This window comes from Metschnikowia bicuspidata (genome assembly GCF_001664035.1).
Source record: "Metschnikowia bicuspidata var. bicuspidata NRRL YB-4993 chromosome Unknown METBIscaffold_1, whole genome shotgun sequence".
Lineage (NCBI taxonomy): Eukaryota > Fungi > Ascomycota > Pichiomycetes > Serinales > Metschnikowiaceae > Metschnikowia > Metschnikowia bicuspidata.
The window spans coordinates 51925-70523 of NW_017387731.1; the positions used below are offsets into that span (position 1 = coordinate 51925).

The window sequence follows — 18599 nt, forward strand, 5'->3', positions numbered from 1 at the left end:
CCCTATTAAAAATTGCTCGAAGCCCTAGCGATTTGAGACGATAAACCTTCGTACACATGTCTAGTTATATTTTTCCACGCTGAAAATTTTAAAAATAAAATACAAGGTCAACACGTGTGACTTCATAATATGGATCATCTATCTCAGACTCCAGATGAATGGTCAAAGTCAGCCTTCTCAATGGCCAGGGTTTTTTTGCAATTCTGACTCCTAAGCACCGGCGAAACGGCAGGGTTACCCGCACCGTCGGGTGCTATATAATCTCTGCGAATTCCGTCAGCCTCGAGGCAACGAAAAATTATGCGGGATGAACCTTGTGAATTTGCACCAGCGATACTTGCTTGGCCAACACACACTTGGCCTCATTTCTTTAACTTTGTGACACTATCACATATCGAAACCGTATGTTTGATTCTATTCATTACAAGGATGATAAAACTACACAGACCTGATCTGACGAGAGCCCCTGGGTTCCAATGCAGACAAACCGTATTGCCTTTTTTTGCTGACGTGATGACCTTCCAGATTCTTCAGAATATTATACTAACAGATAGGACTCGAAACACTATCCAATGTCTACCTCTTTGGCTCGGAACTTTGCTTCCGAAACCTCCTCTCGTCAATTTCAGTAGTCCGTACTTTTCTGTAGCACCCGGAAGATATGGTTCCGGCGCCTCTCCTTATTCAAGCAGAGCTTTCAAAGGACATTACTGAGTCTTTGAAGTTGCACACGCCTGGCGAGTGCAGTGTCGAAACTTGGGTCTATGAAATCTCGCCCCAGTATGGAGAAACTTCAGTGAAGCTTTTTTTTGAACGAACGCAAGTCCTGTTTCTTTTCCGACAAACTGTGAAAGCAACCAGACATCCGTCTCTTGCAAAACCGATTGACCGCTCTAGTTTCACATGCACAGGTTTAGCAGCTCTGACTGCTCCAGTTCTACAGGCACGGGTCCGGCAGCTCTTGTACTATTCTATAAACAGAGTTCAACGTGAAATTGTATTGCTATATTTAGAGTCAGATAACTTACTTCTTGGCAGTCAATCTTCTCAAGTAGAAGGCCAACTCCTCACCCTCCAAGATGTAACCGTCACATCTACCGGATTGACCTGGTCTGGAAGAGACACAGGCGTACAACTTACCGGCGGTGAACTGGTGCTCGACGGCGTCCTCGATGTTAGCGGAGGCAGATCTGGAAGCCAACTTTCTCTCAACCTTCTTGGACTTCTTGACAGGCTCCTCGGTTTGGTTCTTACCCAAGACCTTACCGTAGTGGGTCTCGAACCATTGCTTGAATGGAGTGGCGTCGACCTGGACGATGGCAGACTTGGTCAAGGTGTTGGTTCTGACCAACTCGTTGTTGGAAGGGTGGTAGACGACAGTAGCAATTCTGGTCTTTCTGGCGACACCTTCACTGGCCCAGGAGAAGTTACCGGTCTCAACTCTCAAGGCTCTGAACTTCTTGTTGCCACCTCTGGTTCTGACGGTGTGGATTCTCTTGCCACCAATCTTGGTCATGGCAGGTTGTCTACCCAACTCGAACTTTCTCTTCTTTCTGAATTGGGCCCTCTTGGCACCAGTAGCAGAACGCTTGTGACGAGAGTCTCTAGAAATACCCATGGTCTGGAATGTTAGTACATTGTACGATGTAGATAGGCGTGGAACAGAAACGGACTGACATGGGTATTCGGTCTTTGTGATTTTGCAATACGGATGGCGAAAAGCACATCGGTCCGCATTATTGATTCTCTAGGTACATATCATGCATGGCGAAGGTCTTTTCTGTGCAATGCATTGGATATTATGCCGCTCGAGGATTGATCACTGATTTTGAAGGAATAGGTCGGCGGCTAAGAAAAACAGTTTAGAAAGAGCGGCGGGTATTTGTTGTAATCTAATAGTACCGCATATATGGTGGCAGTGTATCTTCGTCGAATCTCGTCGATGTTCTCGGCATGCTAAATGGTAGCGTTGGGTCACACATACTTCTTTGGTTACTGTCTAGTAGGAAGAAAGAAAAGAGAGACTTTTCTTAACTGTGCGAGGAGGATAGAAAAATTTGCAGCGAGAGCCCCCTGTGCAGGAGAGTATTCTTCGCAATCTGGGAGGCACGGGTGTATGGTCCACGCCAGGCGCGGCGCCCACACTACCGCGCTGGAAACGCGGTGGCAGCGGGCGGCGGATGAGGTCATCACGTGACGCAGACCCACCCGCGAGGCACGTGACTGCTAGGGCTGCAGCCCTGAGTACGCCCACGCACGCCCGGCGTTGCCGCCATTGCTGTTTCACAAATCCGGGACGCCCCTACGCTTGCTTTGAGGCAGGCGGTCAATTGTGTATTCTGAAACTTGGCGCGTGTGGAATCTTTAGCTTTTGTTCTTTTTGTGCACCATTTGAGGACGGGTCGTGAAAAAGCGTTTGCGGACTAACAGCAAGTGCACGCCTACCCCCTGAGTCCGCACTTGAAGAAGATGAAACACAAGCGGCCACTCATGAGACGATGGCAAGATATTTAAAAAGCACGGCCGCAGATCGGCACTACAAGCTTTTGTCTCCTAGTGGGCGTGTGTTTTTTGTTCGCTACAAAACCGAATCCCTATGTCGCTGCCCCTGTGTCACCGTTGTCGCAGCAGCACGCCATATCTGAGATCCCAAACCTTAATCTCGCAGGTCTCCTTTCTGTTTTAGTACAGATTGGAACGGCCATGCACCCCCGGGTACGGGTTTCGCATTGCGCTTGCAGGCCGCCTCCACATGAGGCTAGCGGTACTGCATCTCCGCCAACGACATGACCTTAGAGACGGAAAAAAAGAAATTCGCGCACCGTTGTGAAATTCACCCAGGGGGCACGGGCGTTTCCTCGGGCCTGCCCGCATGCTCATCTCATCGAAGTAGCCGATCGGTGGAGCGTGAGCATCAAGCCGTGAACAAGACCCCAGACGCCGTCTTTCAATAGGAAAAACACTCTGAATTAACCAAAAGGGCTTGGAACGCGACATTCTTTTTGAAGATCAGGCAAATTCCGGAAGATCACTCAGAAATTCAACCCCACACTTGACGATAAGCCATCGAAACGTGTATCCACGCGCGAAGATAAGCCAACACAACCACCGACAAAGCACGTCTGAAAACTGAATCTGACGGAGAACTCAATTGCCAGACGCAGCCACAAATAGCTTGGAAGCGGAGACAGACGCACAAGCAGCATGGAAACCATATACGATGAAATCGAGATCGAGGACTTTACCTTTGACCCGGTGACTCAGCTTTTGCAGTATCCATGTCCATGCGGGGACCGGTTTGCTATAGCCTTGGACGATCTTCGAGACGGCGAGAACATTGCAGTTTGCCCGAGCTGCTCATTGATGGTTCGTGTGATTTTCGAGCCTGAAGACCTCGACGATTTTGAGTGATCACGTGAGAGCACATGTATTTATCTGCATGTGTTGGATACCAGTAGATTGAATGGAGGAGGCCAAGAAAAGTCGAGACTCAAAACACCACTTAGGCATTGTTATTTGCGCGGGACAAAATGGACCCCTGGCTTCCGGAGCATGAAAGCAAAGGCCGGCCTAATTTTTTCTGGTTTTCTGACACCAGTTGGTTGACATGAGATCCGCCCGAGCACGTTATGTAGATTCTGTATTTCGGAATCCACCTTCCCCCAAAGCCGGATAATATATAGAAATAGGTAGGGAATATGCGCCAAGTCACATGATCTGCATTGCCGGATGTTCACTTTTTGCCAAGTTTCTTGTGTTCACTGCAAATGAGTTTGCGCCTATACCGAATGATTTTGCGCTCATTACTCAGGTTTTGCGCTTCCTACTAAAACTTTGCGCTTTTTCTAAAACTGTCTTTCGACCAAAGAATTATCTTACATGGCATTCGAATGCACGTTGAATGCCCCAAAAGGGTAATGCATTTCCGACTATTCCGATATAGCCGAGACAGGACAGCTGCATGACGCCGCCAAATTACAGGGTAGGTTTAGCCGGTTTCGACGCGCAGCGTGTTCGCACAAAGACTATGCTCATCTGCTTACCTGTGGGATGGACATGCGCACGGATATAGTTGCCGCGCCGCAATCGCGAGAAACGCAGGAAGCTAATAGGCGTCAGCTGTTTCATTTCTGCCTTGTATTCCTCTCTTCGTGTTCTGGCATCTCCGCAGGCAAATATGACCACTTTCTAGACTGGCGAGTTTATTGAATTTGGCGATTGCTGTGTGCCCGTTGATTTCTTGGAAATTAGCGGCTTGCATCAGTGACGTGGTCTGAGCCAACACTCAGCTATGCGTCTCTTATCCCGAGAGCCATGGAAGCAAGATATGGAAGCTACTGATGTGCGTGCATAATCAACGCCCTGTATTTCCATGATCAAAGGTTTTTTTTTGTGTTTTCTTGTTCGGCTTCCACCGAAATCTTCCAATCAGGCGTTGCACGACAATCTCATACAGATAAAATGTCGGCGGGATATATGCGAGCTCAGTGCAGACAGCAAACACAACCCTTCTTCTTTTTTTTGACACTTGCCATCACTAGAAGTGTCGTTGATAGCAACACATTGTAAGCGGGAAACTTGAGTTGTTGACCACTTGCTGATCATCGTTCCAGTGCCATCCAAGTCACGCTCAGACCTGGGGACTATTTTTTAAGTGTATTTCATTAACTTCCTATTTAGTGGCGGTGGCTGGTGCGCACCCGCAGCTGTCCCTACATATGTGATTACGAGTCGTGCCTCGCATGCAAGACGAGGTGATGCGCAAGCGGCTCTCCTTCAACCTATTTTTGACCCGAACGGAATCTCAACTGACTTTGGGTACGTTAAAACCTCATGGCTTCCTCGCGGTTGGAAAAGTAAAGCTAATTTTGACCAGTTTATAGTTAACTTGCTCCTGTTTTTTTTTTGCGCTATCACTTTAATTCGTTCCGCCACGTATTTCCAGCCTTTCAATTCTTCAGGACAAGCATTTGCGAGTCCTCCGCTTTGGCACCTCCTAGCCTTCCCGACGATAGCCTAATTAGCCTCCGTCCACACGTGTCCGAGGACCATATAGACCAAAGGCGATCTACGAGGCTTTTGGGAGCCCAGTATTAGAATTAGGCCGAAGCGACTCGTTAGCGTTGCAACACAGACCCGATTCCCAAGTCTACATATCGGGAGTCGCCTTTTGAGCCCGAAGCCATCCCGCAAACAAAGATCCACGGGAACGTCGACAGCTGATTGAGGAAGACCCCAGTTTCCTCCAGCGGCTTGCAGCATACTAACCCACCGGGGCTCTAGTGCATGTCTGAGAAGCGCCTCACATCCGTTCATATCTGTCCCCGTCAAGAACAGCCCGGATTCCCCGCATCGACAGAGGCCCGCTGAGAATCCCAGCCCAGAATGTCCACTGAACCACCTGCCAATCAGAGCGAGAATCAACACCGCACAAGCTTTTCGGAAGAGGAAGGACCCAAGCAACTGGATAGAACTGGCCCCGAGTCTCTGCGCCGGGGGCCCTGGAGCCCCGAGGAAGACCAGAAACTCATGGCCATCATTGCTCTTTATGGCCCCCTGAACTGGGTGCGGGTCTCGCTTCTGATCAAGACACGGTCCCCGAAGCAGTGCCGCGAGCGGTACCACCAGAACCTCAAGCCGCTGTTGAACCGCACGCCGATCTCATACGAGGAGGGGCTTTTCATCGAGCAGTTGGTCGCCAAGCACGGCAAGAAGTGGGCGGAGATCGCGCGCCACTTGAGCGGCCGCTCCGACAACGCCATCAAGAACTGGTGGAACGGGGGCGCCAGCAGAAGACGCCGGGCGTCACATGTCTCGCTCCCCCTTTGCCGGTCCACGCACCAGGCGTCCCTGAACCCGCTGTCGCTGCCGGCCCCGCCAATGGTCATGGGCCCGGAAGGGCTACATAAGCCCCTTTCTACCGGTGCCTCCAGCCCTAGTTTCCCCAGCAACGCCGCGCCGCAAAGGCTCATGACGCCGAACCCCCCGTTTCTCTATTCCGCAGGCCCGCCACATCTAATACCGCCGCCGGGGCCACAAGCATACACGCGGCCGGAGCCGCCGCTGATCGCTCCCACCATGAGGCCCGAGGTGAGCCCCAAGCTCTACCCGAAGGGCCCCCAGCCCGGCGAACTCGTACCCCCGGTTTTCAACAAGATTCCCAGCGTCCCGCACGTGACGTTCAACACGGCGATGTTCAATGAAGGTCTGCGCCGCGACCCGAAGCCGGACCTTCTCCGTCTGCGGTCGCTTGACTTTGCCCTGCACCGAACCCACGGCCCGGTCTTCACGCCGCCAATGCCACCTCTATCGGTGCCGTATCATGCAGGCGATGTGGGGGCCTTGCGCCACCACGGGTCCTGGGGCTCGGGAAGCTCGCTTGGCAGTTCCTACGGCGCCCCCCTGGCTGGCGCCCCGGGTCCCCCAGACCACTATGACCACACGCCCATGCGCCCGCTAGCGCCGGCACGCCTGAGCACGTCGTCGTCTACGTCGTCGCAGGCGCTGCGGCAGCTGCCATCTGGCCAAGATCTCGGAGGGCCAAACGTGCCTGTATACGGACGCCCTTTGTATGTGCCCGGCCCGGAGCCGCTCGGAACAGAGGAACAAGGGGTGGTCCCGCCGTTTGAGCTGTTGATGCAGAGTATCAGCACCCCGCAGCCGCAGGCGCCGCCGTCGACGGGAAGCATCCGTGTGTCGAAACTAATCAACTAATGAAGCCACCCGATTATCAACTAATCAGTAGACACACTGCCCGCCAATCAGTCTGGTTATCAACTAGTCAGAACACAAGTAGCCACGAATAAACCAATCAGCAAAGCCACCCCACCAAGCGCTCAGCATCGCAGCCACCCATACATCCCCAAACCCACCCCGACATTCTCCATAGCGGACGTCCTCTCCTCAACTGCACCTTTGGCTGTCATTTCAGCTGTTCCTCTAGCCGAATGCTCGGCCAAACTCCCGAGGGCTCTATACATTCTATGTAGCATGCGACGAATCCGGTAGCCTGGCGACCCTTGTGGACTGGCGCGGAATACCTATATTTTCCCGGCCGGTTTGCCCCAATAAAAGCTCCCGGGGGCCAGAAGCCAGATACTGATCAGAAACTTGTCATTTTTTGGGAAGCAGATAGCACCTGCTTGTTTCCTCGAAATTAGTTGGCCGGCTCGGCGCGAGAGAGGATCCCTCGGGGCGCGAGGAATCCAGTTTAGCCGCCCGATGCTTCAAGCTTTCCTTCCTTCTTTTTTTGTGCCCACAAAACTGATCTCGGGGGCAAAATCTATACACGTGACAGAGACTCATTAACTTGAAGACCGTCGTTTTTTTTCTGATTACCTGCCAAGCTACAGCTCTCTTTTGGCGGGAAGTTCTCGAGTTCGCAGCAATGCCGCTACTTAGCGCGCGCTGCTTCTTGGTAAAATGAAAGTATAGGCGTGCTGCAAACTACACCCTCTCTACTTCCCTACTAGGGGCTTTGTCACTCTTTTATATGAGTATTGATGGGAAAATTAAGGGCTACCCAAGGCGTGGTAATCATATCAGAAGTTGAAGAGACAAAGAAGCGAGAAGAAAAACAGACCGATGGGTCTCATTATGAGCCGTTCACGACCATTGGCCCCCCCTCTCGTACTTCGTCGAATTACTGCGGGAGACCTTACTGGAGTAATTGTCTGCAATTGCTGGATACACAGTTCCGGGTGGGACTTCCGACCCGAGTTTCAACCGAGCATATGGCGTGATGGGCGCTTAAACGTATGGCTGCGAGATTCAGCCGCGGTCTGGTATTCGCGCTTTTGACCTATCGAGAGCCGGATATCTGTAGAAAAAAAAGAAATATGGCGTGAGCCATCTAGACACGCGTCCTTGGAATGGGAGCAAGGCGGACTTCCATTTTCAACAACAACCAGACACCCTTTCTTAGACCCTGTGCGCAGGTCGGCTCATTGGTAAGCCGAACACCTGAACTTATGCATGAGGGGTTAATACGTGAGGCGTGCTCATGCGGATGGCCCGCAGCTTCCCCCATTCGGCGACGTTTTATCCACATGGGGTTGTTCCCCTCGTCCCGTTAAGACATACCTCTCGCGTAATGTTTGAAGTGGAAACGTACCTGTATCAAAGTCACCAGCTCGTTCTCTGATTTTGCATGGCGGCGCTTTTTGCCCTCGCTTGTTAGAACCCGAGAATTTACGTTTACCGATGTCGGCCACAAGATAAAATACAGTAACTTTAAGAGGGCCTCTACCGCCCGAAGTCTTGGTATTTGTGGACAACAACGCACTTGCTCTCTAATCTACCGCCAACACTATTCCAGAATTTTCATGCATAAACCACGTGTTGAACCACTTTCGACTTTGCCTAACCGGTAGCGTAAGGGATGTTTGCAGATACGAAGACCTCGGATGTTTCGCCAAGGCGAAGTAGACCTCTCTCGCGTACCGAGGAGTGCGCACTACTATCAGTCGCCTCTAATCACGTTTCGCCACAAGCCCACTGCCGTTCGCACGCATATACTCCTATCCACATTTGTCACGTACAGGCGTATCGCATACATGCGGTATGTACAGAGCATGTGCATGAAGATACGAGTTTCAACGGAGCTAATACGGCCGAATGTCTGTATGTATTGACTAGGTGATAGATGGTCTCTTATCTCACAAAAAACTGGTTGCTGCCGGAATGCTGATCACTTGTCGAGCCTTAAGCTTTCAGCGAGGGCATTCCAGACCAAAGGGTCTCCAAATATTTTGTGCTCTCACTTCCCACGGTCGCCAGTTGAACTACCCCGCAATCGTGGGTTTGTAAAAGTTCAGTTCACATCACGCCCTGGAAAACTAAGAGCTTTGCTGGAGAGAAGCGTTGAAGATTTGGGCAAATGAACTTGCACGGGCTATAACCCATGGGTTTCGATATGTACAAACCATTAGTGTATCTGGGGAACAGCATACCTATCTTTGAACCTGCCTGAACTTGTGGAAGCAATCTGGCTAAACCTTGATAAGCCGAACTACAAATGAAGTTGACGATGGTTAATGCTGCTTTTCTTTATACCCGAAATCAATAACTACTAATACTGACGGAGGTCTGTTGTCAGACATCTTCGGATTTCATTCCGTCAGCAGCATGGTCTTGTTTACAGCTTTAGTTTATGATTATATGATTCTTATATGTGGTAGAATTACCTATTGTTTTGCTGACCAAATTCTACGTTCAAATGTAAAGACTTGCTTTTTTTCCATGACTTTGTAAATTGGTTAAAATTCTCGGTTTCGCAAAACAATTACAAGCCCCTCAAACACAAAATAACACTTCTGAAGGAGAAAAAAAAAGGAGAGCACAATATATACTTGAAAATAAATGAGCCTGTCTATCGTCATCATCACGACCGCTAAAGAAACTCGAATCGAAATAAAGGCTTTATTCCGCTATACCCAAGACTTTTCGAACCCAAGTTGTTGCAAGTCTCCATGACATCACACCCGTGCACCCAAAGCATACTCAAGTCTCACTTGGCCTCATCTCAATGCGCTGCGGTGGGAACGTGCAGGAGAGCTTGACACGCATAAGCGGGTCTTCTCTCAAAGCACACGCACCTTCCCGAACATACATCCATGCTTCATGGTTCCTCTTCTTGTCACCGGCGACTCCATCTTGGTGTTTGATGTGGAGCATGTGCGGGTACTTAGAGAACATGGCATTGTTGGTGTACTTATAGGCTCGTTACCCAAAGCGCCACAGCAAAATGTATTTCTCGGTCTTCCGCTTCAGTTGAGCATCTACGAGGCAATTTGGCTGATTCAGGCTGGCTTTGCTATTCTTTTGGATGGTGCCAAATATAGCGAGTTTTTGGCTGGAACGAACTCACTGAGTCCTGCAGTCGTGTCTCTCCTGAACTCAGTTCAATATGCGGTCACTCTGGACACACATAAGCCAGAAGCAGATGCAGACCTTGGACCTTACACAATTCTGCCCCAATCCATGATCGAAAAGTACTGTACACCAAAATCGGAGTTTCAAAAACCTGCTGAGTTTTGGCATTTCTATTTTGCTTTCAAATACCTCCGTGAGTTACAGTATTTCATGATGCCGGGGCTTCGATTTGGCGGGATATTTGTCGCGTACCCAGGTGACCCGTTAAAGTTCCACTCTCACTTAATCGTCAAAGCTTTAAAGCCAGAAGAGGAAATAGATTTGCTTAAAATCGTAACCAGCGGCCGTTTGGCTACAGCAGTGAAAAAATCCTGGCTTCTTGTAGCGGAGAAAAAGAGGAACAATGAAGATGAAAAACCAAGTATGAAGGACTCCCCAGAGATGCTAGCGTTCTCCATTGAATGGGCAGGTTTTGGGTAAAAGAAAATATTGATACCTTACAAACAAGTCATTTTATAAGCCATAGAAAACTTATTTACAAACACAGCCGTCTTTAACACCGCTGTCACTTAGTTTTTGTGCTTACCTTTTCCACACATATGATGATGGCCATGCTTCTTTTGATCATGATCATTATCGTGGTGCTTCTTGTCATGGTCCTTGAAGGAAGCCTTGTCTTTTGTAATTTTACCCTCCTCGGCCGCCACAAATCTCTTGTACACGAACTTGTGAGTTGGTCTCAAAACGACTGACTTGAATTTGGTGAACAAAGAACCAGTTCCGTGGTTACCAGTATCACGGAGATGATATGTAGATGTACCGTTTTGGAAGTTGCTCTCATCCATCACCGTATTATCGTTGATCTTGAGGGTAGTCTCCTTGCCATGCACAAGATGAACATTCAAGTCAGTACCTTCTCCAACAATATCCTCAGATTGAATGAGCGTCAACGGGTACTTGAAAAGAAGATCGGTTTGATGGATAAGCTCATCATTGGTGTTGTCCATCAAGAAGAATGACTTGAATGACTTACCAACGTGAACGATTTTTGCAGACTTACCCAGTCTGCTGTATAGTTGAACACTGGAGACGTCACCCTTAGAAATGGAGGTCATCGTATTGTTTAACACAACGCCGTTTTTCAAGTTGTAAACAAAAGAACTGGTGATTTCGGCTCCAAACTCACCCCCGGCCACTTGTTGCAAGGATGAAGTGTATGGCAAAGAGATTCCGAAAGAATGGGCCTTCTTTTGGTCATCAATCTTGAGGATTTCACCCGATGACAGCAGGATCTCGGAATTCTCGTATGCCAATAAGTTTGCGCTGATGATCCAATCATTGCCAATGCCGGATGTCTCTCCCTTGACTTCGTCCAAGCCGTTGTCAACCAGAATTTTTAGCTCATGGGGCTGAGAGTCCCAAAGGAGAGGCAACAAACCAGAAATATCAAGATCCATGCTTGGCATATCAAATGCATCCACAGGAACCACAGAGTTCCACAAGGCGGGAGAGAACCCACCTGTGAAGATAAATGGTTGTGGGGTTTGCGAGGCCACCTTTTTGCCGTCTACCCATACGTTGACAAATCTGAGAGGCCCATGACCATGGAAAACTGTACCATCTCTCTCGAAGCGATGAGTGTATTTGTCTAAGACACTGTTGTACCAAAATTCTTCATGCGAATTACCGCTTGCGAAAACAGCCAACTTCAAGCGAGTGGTGTTATGAGAAACTTTTGGAAGTGATACTGAAAAATCCTGGTATGGTAGATGCTTAATAGGCGGGTACTCTGTGTCATTGCTTTCCACCAACGTGTAAACTTTGTCGGCTGCTTTTCGAGTTTCGAAGTATTTGTATGTTTCGTTAAGATACGTGGAGTTTCCGACATCATGGTCTGGGTCAGAGCGGAAGCTCTCGCTCCAGTAAAAGTCAGCATACAACTGAACATGGAAAACACCCGTCAACGTGCTGCCTACCAAGTTGTCCAATTGGAAAAGAACATCTGTATCTTCGTGAAATAATTGGGCATACTGCGAGACATCTTTCCTGTGAGTGGAAAATACGGACATATTGCCTGGCTCAACGGTGGAGGTTCTCCAGATTTCTGCACCACCGACGTAAAGATGTGCCAAGCGGTCATATTGGACGCCACTAACGGAAGTATTGAGAGTTAAAACCACTTTGTTGTATTTGATATCCTTTGGGGCAGAAAAATTTCTCAAGTTAGGGTGCCCCCATGAGTCAAATTCGTGGTCGATCAAGACGCTAGAATACACAGGCTTTCCATAGTTAGCCTTAGGCACGAATGGATAAGAAACTTCGAAAATCTCCCTGGGTTCAGCATTCTCGATTTGGAAAGAATTGACGTCAATGAAGCCTCCGTAGTTTTTCAATGTGACAGGCCCCGTGTAATTCTTGGGCAAACATAATTGTCCAAAATTGAAGCCAGCCTGAGAGAGAAGAAATGCCATGAAAGCAAAAAATCCCAAGAGCTTCATAACAACTCCCTTTTTGCTGTCTTTGACGCGAGGGGCCTCGTTATGAATACATTTCTCGTCACTAATCAACTCTTTCTCACTTTGCTTGTCCGGCTGCACGGATGGCTGCCACGAGATGCCATGCATCAATCTGTTCCAGACCGCACTATCTTTGGCTAAGTGTTGACTCATGGTTAATTGAATCAAGAAGCTCTATGGTCCGATGGCAAATCTATGGGAAGTTCGGTTTTGCCTCGTATTGGTAATTCGTGACACATGAGGCAAGGAGGCAAACTTATGCAGGAAACAGAGGCTGATCCGCGGATTTACATCGGGATTGCTGCGAGCAAATAACTGCGTTGCTAGGATAGTGCTAAATATAGGCCTCACCACTAGAGACGGAGCCGATCCCAGAATCTAACACTTGAAAGATCCAAAAACTTTAATCATGCTCAACCCCGTCGCAGTTATTTTTGTTTCACACGACGATACCCCGAAGACGGTCCGCCGAATCCTGTTGGCCTCTTAAGTACTCGAGAGTTCGGTCGAATAAATCCTTGATGCGTCTCAAGAGTTTTGCCTCCTGGTCATCGTCGACCCCAGACAAATGACTCTGCTCAAAATTGGCAAAATTTGTGCGGATCAAGTCGATCAAGCCGCTGATATATCGCGAATCCACCATGTAGTTATCGTAGATGTTGAAAATCAAAGACCGGTTGAGAATTTCCACGAAAAGCTTTAGCAGCAAGTAGGGGTCCATGCACGAGTCAGCCACGCGTAACGATTTTTGGAGGCACTCAAGGACACGCTTTGCATCTTGATAAAGTATGGGACCAGCAGCCGCGTCCGGCTCTGTCTTTTTATCTGAAGATTTTAGGTCTTTAAGTGAGTCGTCCTTTTCTTCTTTCTCATTTTCCGAGTGACCCGTCACTGCACTATCCTCGATCTTTTCCGACTCATCTTCCACCGTGGGAGATTTTCCATCTATCAATAGATCGCACCACCACCACAAATGAGCACACTGATAAATGGAACGGCATTGATCTTGTTTCTTCAACAATTTGGAGCCATAGAGCGTGATCTTCGTTATGAGCGTCTCGTAGTTTTTCTTACTAAAGTACCTCAGACTTGCTAAACGATTGGCGATCATTACCACCGACTGATAGGAGAGTGAACCGCCCATGGAGTCATGTGGATTTATTGCTTGCCCCTGGGATGATGCAAGCACAAGATTCTCCTCATAGACGACAAAGCATTGATTAAACAACTCGTAGGCGATGTTCTCCTGGCGTAGCTGGTCAGCGACACTTGCCAAATTCAAGTATAGTTTCAAAACAAGTTCTGCGCTGAACTGCTGGTGATGTTGGTATAGTTCATCTATAATGATGGAAATGTTTTTGAAATTGCTGCTGATCAACAACTCCAGCTGGTCGGCCCGATTCTTGCTTTTACGTGCCAAGTGGCGATATCCAGTGATTCTCAAGACATTGGTCATTATCGTGATGAGCGTGGGGTACGTGTGAACAATGTTCTCTGGAGACTTGCTGAGGTACTTTTTCTTCACGTAGAATAGGCTGGAGAGGCACTTGAACTCTTCTCTGTGTCCGATGGAGTGGAGAACCTTACACACAGTTTCTTGGACATGCAAAAACTCCAGTGTTATGAGCTTGTCTCCACCATCGATCTTGATGGTTTTTTCGATGCCCAAGGCTTTTGAGGTGGTCAACTGGGTGCCAGAAGCCTCGACAAGAACTTGCAAGTACTTGAACACATTATCAATGTCCTCGGGCGTGGTGAGAAGGTGCCATGGATCTTGCACTGAACCCAAGAGCTTCAGTGCAATTTCGCACGACAACTGTCTCTGCAAGAGCGGGTTTGTAATTTTGGAGAATAACTCGTAGAAGAATGGGAGCTCAAGCAAACTCTTGACCGATGCAAAGTGCTCGACAGGAGTCATCAAGAGTTCTTTCCAAGCGTTCTGGATGTCTTCCTCGGATCCGCCCAGCGCGCCCAGGGTCTTGAGATCCTGAGCGGCAAACAGGTAGATTTTGTCCAAGTTCAGCACGTTGGACCCGTCAAAGGCAAGCAACAACTTGACGAGCAGTTGGAGAATGGGAACAAGCTCTTCGCGTGGCAACGGCGGGTCTTGGGCGCGCAAGTTGGCGTAAAAGTCCCAGAAGGCCGCGAAGATACCGTCCACGGAGAACAGGCTGAGCGTTTTCGCGTCCTCAAGCGCAAGTTGGTCTGTGTTGCTGGCCAAGTCGTCCTTGGACTCGCGGAAGGTGACGAAGCGGCCGACCAAGGACGCCACAAAGTCGGATTTCTTGAGCATCGGGTGGAGTTTCAAGAAGACCTCGTTGAGCAACGAGTCAAGCGTGGCAAAGTGGTACTCGTCCGGGAAGATCTGGATCACCACGTCGATCAAGTAGCTCTGCGCCAAGTGGTCTTTGCACTGGATGATCTGCTCCGTGACAATCGGAAAGAGCTTGCTTTGGTAGTAGGCCGCGGCCGAGTAGTCGGGTGCCGAGAAGTCGTCGAGCACCTGCGAAAGCCGCACCAAGTTCAGGCCCACGAGGATCTTGAGCTCCTCTCTTTCACGGTAGCGCAAGTCCCGCTCGCTCAGGTGGCCCTGGTGCTGCAAGCGCACCCAGAGCTTGTTCATCTCAACGAAGTTGGTCACGAGGAAGTCCACGGTGTCGCTGAAATCCGGCATGCTGGCCAAGGGAAACAAGTCCTTTGTGCGCTGGCACAAGTAGTGGCGCAAAAACAAGCCGCGGATCGGGTGCTGGACACCGCGGCACATCTCGATCATGTCCTTCATGATGTCCTTGGTGGCGGCGTTTTCCACGGCCATGCACGTCGTGCCAATGGCGATCATGAGGTAGAGCCGCGGCACGATGTTGCCGGTGTACTGCACCAACTCGTAGAGGTCAGTCAAAAACGGCACGTCCTTGTTTTTCGCCTGCTTCAGCCTGTGCAGCTGGAGAAGATACCTGGAGAACGTGTCCAACGCGTCGTAAACAGCCATGTACAACTCGTAGTACTCTTTGGGCGAGAACGCCAGCGACCGCAATTCATTGAGGAAATCCACGCAGTTTTTGATGGCTTGCATGAGGTGGCCCTCGGCCAAGTTTGCCCGCATGAGTTTGGCCTGGTGCCGGATATTGCCGAGGCTGCTTGGGAGCGAGTGGGGGTCGGGCATTTCCGGGGGTTCTGTGAATGCACGTGTCTTTGTGTTTTTGTACCTCAGGGGTAATTTATGGGGTGTTCAGGGGTGTTTTGTGGGGTGTTCAGACAGCCTGTTTGGTGCTATTAGACGCCGTCTGGGAGGGCTGCCAATTGCGGTTTGGAAGCTGCTATGGAAATGCGGAAAAAGGCCAGGATGAATTTTGGCCGGGGGGGTGTCAAAAAGTATGGGGCTACACAGATTTATGGGGTTTGGGTGGGCGCCTAGATGAATAGAAGAATGAGTGGGTAGCATATTCTGGACTGGAACGCCCATGGCGATCGCGAGGGTCAAGGACCTGCACATAGCGCCTCTTTTTTAGGTCGCCGGGCTGTGATACAGACGAATGGTATTGGTATACTCTGTAGTTTTCTCTGCTAGGGTGTTTTTTGGCTTCAGACAAGCAAATTCGTTCCGGAGAATTTCTGTCTTTCATGCTTTGTGGTGGATATGGGTGGTTCCTTCTACTGTTGCGTGCTCTTACTACCGTACGGGTTATATGCATCTTTTCAGATTTGTTGATTGTAGGATTGGAAGGCCACAGTTGGGGACTTTTCTTGTTCTTGGCTTCGGAAACTTGTTTGACACGTTTGTACAGGCTTACTTGGTGAATATGTTGCTGTTGGAATCATACGTAATTCGCGCAGATATACTGAGGTGCTAGTATTAAACTCGTAATTGGACTGACCTTTTACTTTTCTAGACCATCGGATTATTGTGCGGGAAACCAAAAAGCCACCCATTTCTGGGCTTTGAAATATTAGGTCAGATATGTAGTTAGGCAGAAAGATGTGTCATGGTTCCAAACAACGCTCACACGAAACAGACCAAAGTTCAGATATGAGAGTATAGCTTTGATATGAGAAGAAGTACGGTTCTACAGAAAAAAATATGTTTGTTTACTGTTCTCTCTTACTGTGTGACCATGTCCTCCTTCTACTTGAAGGAAGTCCACCTTCGAAATATAAGAAAGCTTGTTCAGTGAATCGAAACTAATCACAGAAAATGTGAAGAAAACATATATGCTTGGGTAAATAATCGATCGACGTATACGGATCAAGCAATGTGTCTATTGCTTTCCCTTAAGTTTACTTTATTTTGCGTGACATTCCGGGGCTGTGGACCAGTTACCAAGATCTGACTGCAGAAGGGTTTTCCGACGAAATGCCCAAAATGAGCGTCGAACAAAGTCCTCTTACGAAACAAAAACATGTAATAGTTCAAGAAGTTCTTGAATCTTGCCAAATAATATCATGTTATGCGGAAACTGGTTCGAGTCATGTCGTACTATACCTGAATAAAGGCGAGAACATCAGATCTGCCCTTGATGTGACCGGACAAATTACCTGCCGATTGCTTTTGGCATGCAGATACTGAAAATGTCAGCCTCACGCTTCCCTCCTAATTGGAAATCATACTCACATACATATAGGACATGTGGTGAATCCAAAGTACGCCATCATGGGCAATAGCTATGAAGATCCCGATTTATCAAGATCATCAGCCTGCGAAAAGCTGGTAGTAAAACCAACTCAAAAGTAGCTGTTCGTATCATGGGGCTCAGAACAGGAGCTATGAAGAGAACCTAGTTTGGGTTTCGAAAAACTCATCGCCCACTTTGTTGCACCTATCTCTGATACACAAGTCATGCGAATATCTAGATGCGCTATTGCAAATTGATGAGGGTCGAACATAAGTTGAATTATATGAATTAACTTGTCTGGTGATGTTTTTTCCACGCATTGAGTGTAGTAAATTGACTGTTATTTACCAGTGTTGATACTTGACCAAAATTATATTTTGCTATGAATCGTGTGGAGTATGGGGTCATGTAAACATAAAATTACTGGGCTTCAGAGAAAGTTCATTATTGTATGCAGCCCCAAATTTATTCTGGAATGTTTTCAGTACTGATGTAAGCTAAGACACGATAAAACTTGATTTGACACACTCTCACAATTTTCTTACCACCACTGGGCGCCTGCAACCTCTTACTATACTTGAACACGAGATTGATTCCAAAGAAACAATTATTTACGGTTAGAGTTTGTTTTGAATGAATATGTGGCTTAATACTAAGATACCCACCTAGTTCTGTTTTCTACTTTCCCAAGTATTCTTGTTGAAATCATTCAATTGCAGCTAATTTCGATTGATTTATCTGCTTGCAGATACAGTATTCGAAAGGATATATAGAATAATTCTTAACCAGCTCTCAAATACCTAGTTAATGTTAAGCCCGGACAATCCCCTTATATTCATTACGATCTCAGTAGTTTCCTTTGTTTTCAAGACACATAATACTATGGGGTGCCCCTCGAGGAAAATCTCTTTAGTATAAAGCTTTCACCTCTGTTTCCGGGAGGCGGTAATCTTTAGTAAACATGCTTTTTTATTGAAGCATCATATTACAGGGTCTTTTTAGAGAGACGTCAAATCCCACCACAAACGAAAAAACTATTAAGAAAAAACCCATAATGGATCGCAACATTGGCTCAGGTGAGAAGGCGCGAGCATCGATTCACGAAAGCTCCCAAAGAGTATGTGAGTTCCCCTTAAAACGACTTCTGACCATAAGTAGTGTCAGCCACTTGAATAATAGGAATGAAATCCTGTAGGATATGTGTTCCTATAGTTCATTTGACGAGCAGGCAAGACGTACATTTGTCTTTGCTTCCTACCCTGAGCAAACGTACCCTTAGAACGACTTTGAAAAACCAATCAAGATTTTGCAGATTGTCAAATGAAGTATTTGAAGAAGCCATCATCTCCCTAAAGTGCATTGGAGCTTAAAAGCCGATCTTTTGTCACCAAAAGTTCCCAATCTCTCCTTCATTGTAGAAGTGGATTAGCTTCTGATAACTAGAACAGAAGTTTGCAAACATAAATTGCATTTAAATCCCTCCATTTTCATGATCATGAAAGGCAATATAGAAGCCGTGATCTTTGAGGAAAAAACAGTGTCATCCTGAAGCAAGGAAAATGCAAATCTTCTCTATATTGTTTTTTTTTTTTTTTTTTTT

The 18599-nt window shown here is 47.9% G+C and overlaps 6 protein-coding genes across 6 annotated transcripts; 3 read left to right on the top strand and 3 right to left on the bottom strand.

Annotated features, from left to right (window-relative positions):
- Window positions 1–943: 943 nt before the first annotated feature.
- RPS8A (40S ribosomal protein eS8) lies at window positions 944–2072 on the bottom strand. Its single transcript, XM_018855373.1, has one exon. It carries the CDS (start codon window positions 1616–1618, stop codon window positions 1025–1027), a length of 594 nt encoding a protein of 197 aa, XP_018713149.1. The 5' UTR covers window positions 1619–2072; the 3' UTR covers window positions 944–1024.
- A 1132-nt stretch (window positions 2073–3204) lies between these two features.
- On the top strand, window positions 3205–3411 carry KTI11 (Kti11p; the record flags this gene model as incomplete). Its single annotated transcript, XM_018856833.1, has 1 exon — window positions 3205–3411. One exon carries the CDS (start codon window positions 3205–3207, stop codon window positions 3409–3411), a length of 207 nt encoding a protein of 68 aa, XP_018713150.1.
- Window positions 3412–5385: 1974 nt separating this feature from the next.
- METBIDRAFT_35052 (uncharacterized protein) lies at window positions 5386–5802 on the top strand (the record flags this gene model as incomplete). The annotated part of the gene is made up of 1 exon (XM_018856564.1): window positions 5386–5802. A coding segment is annotated over one exon (417 nt), but the record flags the coding sequence as incomplete, so codon positions are not given.
- Window positions 5803–9508: 3706 nt separating this feature from the next.
- Window positions 9509–10539, top strand: METBIDRAFT_89790 (tRNA splicing endonuclease subunit). The gene has a single exon (XM_018859299.1). The coding sequence runs from the start codon at window positions 9622–9624 to the stop codon at window positions 10351–10353; it is 732 nt and encodes a 243-aa protein (XP_018713152.1). The 5' UTR covers window positions 9509–9621; the 3' UTR covers window positions 10354–10539.
- Window positions 10509–12542, bottom strand: PNG2 (Png2p; the record flags this gene model as incomplete). The annotated part of the gene is made up of 1 exon (XM_018854584.1): window positions 10509–12542. A coding segment is annotated over one exon (2034 nt), but the record flags the coding sequence as incomplete, so codon positions are not given.
- Window positions 12543–12828: 286 nt separating this feature from the next.
- VPS35 (retromer subunit) lies at window positions 12829–15552 on the bottom strand (the record flags this gene model as incomplete). Its single annotated transcript, XM_018856482.1, has 2 exons — window positions 12829–13206; window positions 13318–15552. The coding sequence occupies 2 exons, from the start codon at window positions 15550–15552 to the stop codon at window positions 12829–12831; spliced, it is 2613 nt and encodes an 870-aa protein (XP_018713154.1).
- Between the last annotated feature and the right edge of the window lie 3047 nt (window positions 15553–18599).

Excerpts from the sequence above, each read along its gene's own strand:
- RPS8A (XM_018855373.1), bottom strand. The coding sequence starts at position 1,618 with ATGGGTATTTCTAGAGACTCTCGTCACAAGCGTTCTGCTACTGGTGCC.
- METBIDRAFT_89790 (XM_018859299.1), top strand. The coding sequence starts at position 9,622 with ATGGTTCCTCTTCTTGTCACCGGCGACTCCATCTTGGTGTTTGATGTG.